An 8,130-nucleotide genomic window follows, 5' to 3' on the forward strand; every position below is an offset into this window, starting at 1 on the left:
CTATATTGTCCCTTGTGCCTTATTTTTTATTTTATTTTTTAATTTCAAGAAATGAATTAGTGATTTGTATTAAGCTATGGTGGGTTGTTGACATACTTATATGATATTAGTGTGCATGTTTATTTTTTTGGTGTACATAAATATAATTGTAAAAGCCACTATAATAATTTCATTACACTCAACTAGGCTTATCTTATAACACACTTGAATGCAATTATTACAATAGTTGTAAATCTATAGCAAGTGCCTCTGCTAGTCTTAATCTTCACCTACGTATGTTCACTCCAAAATTTATCACAAGCCAATTTATCCTTCTTAAGGTGATGATATGTTCAGTAACCAATCCAATTACCAATCCACAGGCATATCCTATCACTACCACTTTCCAACAAAATCCTTCTCCCAATGATGATTCATGTCTCATTTCAGAATTTGGTATCTCATTATTTCCACATTTCTTCGACAACTGAAAGCCACACAATCGAAAGTTTCCCTCAAAAGAGGAACTTTGAAATGTCAAAAATTGCCGACCTTGTGGAATTGGACCACTAAGTTGATTTTGAGAGAGGTTTAAATACTCTAGAAATGTGAGACTTGTTAGCTCCTGAGGGATTTCACCAAAGAGGCTATTTCGAGAAAGATCCAAAGATTCAAGCGCAACTAGGTTTCCCAATGATGATGGGATATGGCTCATAAAGTTATTGCTTGATAAATTAAGTACAATTAGTGCCTTGAGGTTCCCCACACTATCTGGAATTTCTCCACAAAGCCTATTGTTAGAGAGATCAATAGCAGTGAAGATGGTCAAGATTTTTTCAAATTTCAATTCTACTCCCTTATTCACTAAAGACATTGAATCTTTGTAATAATAGGAGTCAGCTCCCATGTACCCTGATTGTGATGAGTTTTTGTCTAGGATTGCACTCCAGTTTTGAAAGTACTCGGATGGTAACTTGCCAGAGAAATTGTTGTGAGAGAGGTCAATGACATGCAGCTTGGAAAAGCTAAAATTTATACTAGGATCCCATATAGGACCATAGAATCCATTAGCTCGCAAGACAAGAATCTTTAACTCTGATGAAGACTCCAACCAGAAAGGGAATGCATCATTCAATTTGTTGTTTCCAAGATTCAAAACTTCTAGCATTTGACATTTAACTAAAGATCGTGGAATCTTCCCCTCTATTTGGTTGTGATTCAAGTCTAGTGTCCTCAAACTACATCCATTTATGAATGTTTCAAGCAAGTTTCCTTGGAAGTGGTTATTTCTCATAGATAATACTAGAGAGTTGCTTGAGTGAAGCAAACATTGTGGAATTTGACCAATCAATTGGTTATTTGACACATCAAGAACCTCCAAAGCATGCACCTTACAAATCATTGGTGGGATACTTCCGGTAAAATTATTTTTTGACGCAAAAAAATAATTTATAGACAATGGGGGAATAGGAAATGACTCTTGCAACATGTTGGAACTCAAGTCTAAAAGGTACATATTTTTCCATTGAAGAACTACTGGTGGATGCTCAAATTTGCTTAAAAGGTTAAAAGAAAGATTTAGGTAACCCAATGTCTCTTTTCCAACATTCCAAAACCATTTAGGTATTTTACCTTCAATGTTGTTGTTGGAAAGATCCAAAGTTTGCAATTCATTTTGGGCTTCTAGAAATTTAGGAAATTCAAGCAAATGGCAAGAAGACAAAAGCAAATATGAAAATTTGGGGATGGTTGAAGGGATATTTGTTTTTGAAACCATTACTTTGTTACCTGAAAGATCAAGATCTTGAAGCTCTTTGAGCTCAAAGAAAATGTCTAGCTCCACCTTGCCCTTTAGGTTGACCGAAGAAAGATATAGACATTGTAGCTTAGTGAAATTGGCAATTGACCTTGGAATTGATCCATTCAATTTGTTTTCACTCAAACTCAAGACCTTTAATGGTGATGTAGAGATATTTTGGAATTTGAGAGGGCCAGTGAGCTGATTGTGATCTAGGTATAGTGTAGACAATGAAGGGGTTGTAAACAAAACCGAGGGAATGGTCTTTGTGAGTGAGTTATATGACAGGTCAAGGTAAGTCAAATTAGGAAGTCTACATATTTCGGATGGGATTGGCCCTTTTAATTGATTTTCCCAGAAATCTATTGAACGGAGTTTAGTATTATTTGTTAGCCAAATTGGGAAGCTGCAGTCAAAATTGTTATTTGAAAGGCTTAAGAATTCTAGTTGTGTAAGATTTCCCAATATAGATGGAAGCTGACCATGAAAATTGTTATATGAGAGAGAAAGATGAGTAAGCTGTGATAGGTTTCCAATAGAAGGGGGAATTGCCCCTGAAAAATTACTTGAACCAAGATCCAAATAATTCAAGGACTTGAGTTTGCTGATTGAACTAGGCAATTCTCCGAAAAGTTTTGTATAAGAAAGATCCAAATAATTCAAGGACTTGAGGTTACTGATTGAATTGGGAAATTCCCCAAATAAATTTGTTTTAGAAAGATCCAAAACATTCAAGGACCCAAGGTTGTCCATAGAATTGAGAAATTCTACAGAAAAATTTGTTGCACGGAGATGCAATTTCTTTAGGGAACTACGATATTGAAATTTGGGAAGAAAACCAATGAGTTCATAGTTATATGACAAATCAATGGATTGTATCTTGGGCAGTAGGAAAATATTCGAGGGAAATTCACCTTGCAAATTGCAGTCAAACAGAGTAAGAGAAGTCAAAGATGACAAATTTGCCAGGGATTGAGGTAGCGATGTTGAAATGTTCACATAGTCTAGATGAAGTTCTCTCAAATTCGTCATGTTCTGGACAAGTGCTTCAAGATGAATTCTTCTGAGATGCAACATTTTATAATAATAATCACCACCAACGAAGTGTTTAAAATAATTGGAAGAGAGATCAAGTAAAACCAAATTGGATAGCCGTGAAATTTCCGAAGGGATTTGGCCATGTAAGAAGGAAAAAGAGAGGTTGAGATGGGTCAACCTCACAAGCTCGCCAAATTCAGATGGGATTGTGGAGGAAGAGAAGTTGTTGCAGTCAAGGTTGAGTTTCCGAAGGTGACGCAAACTGAACAGACTGCTGTTAGAGTTGAGAGGCCCATAAAGCCAACTGTTGCTCAGGTCTAAGCCAATCACATCACCATTCTGTGTATCGCATGTGATCCCATCCCAGGAACAACAATCACTATCTGCCTTCCAAGACTTCATCTTTGGATAAGAACCATTATAGTAATCATAGTAATCAGAATAATTCCTTTCAACAAATTCTTGCCTTAGTTGCAGCAAATGAGCACTTTGGTCAGAGAGGCAATGATGATGAGAGGAAGTATTAGAGGATGTTTGAGAAAGAGAAATGAAGAACAAACAAGTGGCAAGGAATAAAGGCAAGTATTGATGATTCATTTTCCCCATACTGAACATCTTTACAGCAGAGGAAGTAAATGGAGAATAGGGTGGCAAGTGTTATAAGCGATAAAGAAGCGATGATATGAGTGGATATTTATACACACACGATAATGCAGATAATGGGAATGGGAGCCAAGTTGAAAGGACTAAAGTGACTAGATATTTATCTTTATTTTATTTATTTATTATTTTAAGTGGTCTAAATCGAATTGGATTTCACCATATTGATTTGAAAGGACCGTCTGATATAATTAAATCATAAGAGCTATCAGTATTGACTGGAATTTTCTTTCCATAATACACCGTTGTGATAGTGAAGGTGCTCATCTGATTCCTACTATTCTAGAATCCATCAAAAAGTGCTCAGCTTTCCATACACCGTTGTGTTAGTGTTTTATTTGTTATGGGTTTGGGCCTCTTTTATTAATTCCATATTTACAAACAATGATTATCCGTAACGAATTTTTGAGTGATAAATATTAGCACATATTCCATATGTAATGGCCAATCACTTGATAAATCGAAGTAATGGAGGGCCTAATAACATTAGGAGTGCCGAATAAATGTTTTCTCAAAAGGCACATTTTCTTGAAAAGTAATTTTAGCGGTGATATTTTTTGGTTGTTGAGGTAACAAATATCTTACCAACAAAGTGGAGGAACATTCTACCAAAATTCATAAATCACATTCTACCAACACCTATTCAAGCTGGCTTGTCTACCCAAAAAAAAAAAAAAAAAATGTTTAAGGAACATCATATATATAAGAATAATTTACGAAAACCTCACTTCAACAATGATAGACAACGAATAAATAATTAATAAGGCTAAAATATTGTTTTTGAACCTAAAGTTCTTATAAATTAAGAAATTTTTCAATAATTTATGGATGAAAAAAAATAACTTTTTACAATAGTTTTGGAATTAAAAATGAACTTTTAAAACTAAAAATTGACAAGTATAATATTTTTAATAGTTTACGAGGAGTGAGAAAAAAAATTCATGTAAAATTTAGGGATAAAAATAATATTTTAGCCAAAAAAAATTAATAGAATAGGAAGTTTTCTTCTTATTAATCTTTTCATAATCCCATCATTAATTTCATTTTAAAAGAATAAATAGTGAGGGTAAGAAGATAATATTAGAAGTAAGATGAGGATTAATCTCCTCTTCCCCTCTTCCTTGGACCAAAAATTAAACATGAGACAATAGAGTGAAGATAAAATCACTACACAAAAGTAATACTAAAATATTTGGTCATCAATCATAGACAAAATGAGTCAAATCCTATATCTCTATCTAAAATTTTCAGTGCCTTAATAATCTTGGCAGACAATATATTGACTAGGTTTAAGTAAAGACAAAAGTTTTGAGGATGTTATAACCTTGCTTAATTTCCTTGGTAAGTTCCTCCCTTGTCAATCTTCTTCCTCTCTCTTTGTCCTTATCCATATATCATACTTTGTGTTTGGAGGGACCAATGGATGGGCTGGAATTTATCATCTTGAAGTGTAGAAGACGGAAATTTGGGTCCTAAGGCCTTTAATTTGATATAAACTCCCGCACCAATTTTCCAAATTCTTGTTAGGAAATAGTTACAAGAGAATCAGAGGACCTTTCTGAATTCTTGCTAGCAAATAATTAGAAGAAGAATATTCAAACGAAGATGGTTCCTCATATTCTATGAGAGGACCTAGTCGTGAGTCAATGAATGTCATTGTATTTGCAATTAGACATTTGAGACAATGCAAAATTTGATACCGCGTTAAAGGTCATTATCATTTGGTAAATCAAAGTAACCAAATGTAGACTCTCTTCCTCTTCTTTTCCCCCTTTTTTCTTTTTAATAATTCAATAGTTACAACAATCAGAGAAGAGAGATATGAAACTTTCTTTTTAATATTGGAATCAATGCTCAAAGGGCCTCTTGAAACTTCAAAAGATTCTACTCGAAAACAGCATTTTGGTCCTCACATTTTGGGATTGCAATCAATTTGGTCCCTACATTTTGACAGTAGTCAATTTGGTCCCTACATTTTGACAGTAGTCAATTTGGTCCTTATTATTTTTAATTTACAGTCAATTTGGTCCCACCATTAACTTATTAGTGGAAAATGCTTACGTGACAAATGGAGTGCACAAGTGACACACTTAAAGTTGACATGGCTAAAAAATAATTATAAAAATTTTAATTGACATTAAAAATTTACATCTCATCATTTGAAATTTAAAAAAAAAAAAATCAAAATCCTTTTTTCTTTTAATCTTTCCTGCCCCCTTTCTTATTGTACCAAAAAGATCTTTAAATCTCATTTTTTTTTTTTTAAAAAAAAAAAAAAAAAAAAAAGGATCTTTAAATTCATTTGCTCCAATGCTTCTGACCCGACCAAGAAACTGAGTTATTCTTGGACCTTCATGAACTCGTCCGTGGTTTCAATCTACAATCTCAAATTTGGTCATGACATGCAGACCAAATCTAACAAAGAATCTTCACTTCAAAAAGTGCTAAACCCGAAGTTAAATGAGATCTACTAAAAAGGAAAAAGGCAAAATTGTTTGCAGTAAAAAAATTTACTCCTTTGAAAAGACACGGAAGAGAAATTTTAGTGTGTATAAAATATTGAAAAGAGAAGAAGAAGAAGTTGTTCGAAATGAATTTTTTTATTTATTTAAAAAAAAAAAGTTTTTGTATGGTCTGAGATTGGGATGGGAGTCTCAAGTAATACCAGAGCCTCCAAACCAAAGCTCTTCTTCATCTTCTCCTTCTTTCTAAGAGACAGTTCTGCACAGATGAGAGGGAAACGAAAAATAGGAGAATATGAAAAAAAAATGAAGCGAGTTTAGATTTGTTTATTTATTTATATAATTTAGATCTGTTTGGTCATTGTGTTGATTTGTGTGATTATTTTTGTAAGAATTTGTGTGATTATTGGATCTGCAGAAACATGCAAGCAAATGAATTTAGATTTGTTTGGTTGGTAAGAAAGGGGGGAAAAAGAGAAAAGAAAATAAGATTTTGAATATTTTTTTAATGCTGATGTGGAATTTTTAACGTGAATTAATTATTATTTTTTAGTCACGTTAGCTTCAAATGTGCCACTTGTGCACACTGTTTGCCGTGTAGGCATTTTTTGTTAACGAGTTTATGGTAGGAACCAAATTGACTATAAATTGAAAATAATAAAGACCTAATTGACTGTTGTCAAAATATAAGGACTAAATTAACTATGACCCTAAAATGTAAAGACCAAAATAGTATTTTCACCAAAATTCTAAATCAGTGAAACATTGTGTATTGAAGATTCTAAAGCCTCGAAGAACTTCCAGTACAGAATTTCAAAGAGTTTTTAACAATGTGCAATCGGACATTCATCGTAATTTCATTTCAAAAATCTCTCAATCCGCTTTCCAATCAAAGTAGAGGATATCAAGTGTTAGAATTAAGACAATATTGGTATAATTTTTTAATCGATGAATCTTTTAAGAAAATCAATTAAGAAGATTATTCTATTGTAGTATAATATAAAACACTAATAATTGTACCCCTGATCATTCATTGATACAAGAATTTATTTGTAAATCAATTTTAGTTGTTTAATATCCAAATTTAAAAATTTGTTGATAACACGATACATAAAGATGCATTACAAAAGCTTATAATAAAGCAATATTTTAGACTTTTAGTTTTAGAAAATTCCGCCTAAATAAGAGTATAAGACTCAATTATTTCGGATGGGGCCGCTACACATGATATTTTGCCACCACGATAGTTTTCGAATGCGACATGTAGTTTTTGGAAATGATTTTTTTCCCACAGTAATCACATTCTACCAAGACCCATACAAGCTGGCTTGTCTATCGAAAAGTATATAAAACTTTGTGGAACATCATATATAAGAAGAATTTACGAAAACCTCACTTAAGCAATGATAGATAATGAAAAAAAAAAAAAAAAAAAGAAAGGCTAATTAAATATTGTTTTCTAACCTAAATTTTGTATAAATTTTGCTTTTCCTCCCCAAAATTTAAAATTTTCGTTTTTCATCCTTAAATTTCTTAAAGAAATTTTTTAATAGTTTAAGGATGAAAAGAAAAATTTACAATAGTTTGGGAATTAAAAATGAAAATTGACAAGTATAATTTTTAATAGTTTAGGAGTGACAAATGAGCTTTTTAAAGTTGAGGGACGAAAAACAAAATTCATACAATATTTGGGGAAAAAAAAATTTTAGCCAAAATTTTTTTAATAGAATAGGAATTTTTCTTATTAATCTTTGGCTAATCCCATCATTAATTTAATTTTAAAAGAATAAATAGTGAGTGTAAGAGATAATATTAGAAGTAACATGAGGATTAATCTCCTTTTCCCTGTGTCTTGGACCAAAACTTACTTATGAGATAATAGAGTAAAGTGAACAACACTGCATGAAAATAATACAATTTTTAGTCATCAATCATAGACAAAATGAGTCAAATGCTATATCTCTATTTACAATTTTCAAGGCCTTAATAATCTTGGCAAAAAATATATTGACTAGGTTTAAGTAAAGACAAAGTTTTGAGGATGTTGTAACCTTGATTAATTTTCTTGGTAAGTTCCTCCCTTGTTAGTCTTCTTCCTCTCCCTTTGTCCTTGTTCATAGATCATACTTCACGTTTGGAGGGACCAATGGATGGGCTGGAATTTGACTTTTTTTTTTTTTTTTTGCTTGTGTT

At 32.3% G+C, this 8,130-nt stretch overlaps 1 protein-coding gene across 1 annotated transcript; it reads right to left on the reverse strand.

Annotated features, from left to right (window-relative positions):
- Positions 1-265: 265 nt before the first annotated feature.
- On the reverse strand, positions 266-3,421 carry LOC115981379 (receptor-like protein 7). The gene has a single exon (XM_031103522.1). The coding sequence runs from the start codon at positions 3,419-3,421 to the stop codon at positions 266-268; it is 3,156 nt and encodes a 1,051-aa protein (XP_030959382.1).
- Between the last annotated feature and the right edge of the window lie 4,709 nt (positions 3,422-8,130).

The sequence above is a fragment of the Quercus lobata genome, chromosome 3 (assembly GCF_001633185.2).
Source record: "Quercus lobata isolate SW786 chromosome 3, ValleyOak3.0 Primary Assembly, whole genome shotgun sequence".
NCBI lineage: Eukaryota > Viridiplantae > Streptophyta > Magnoliopsida > Fagales > Fagaceae > Quercus > Quercus lobata.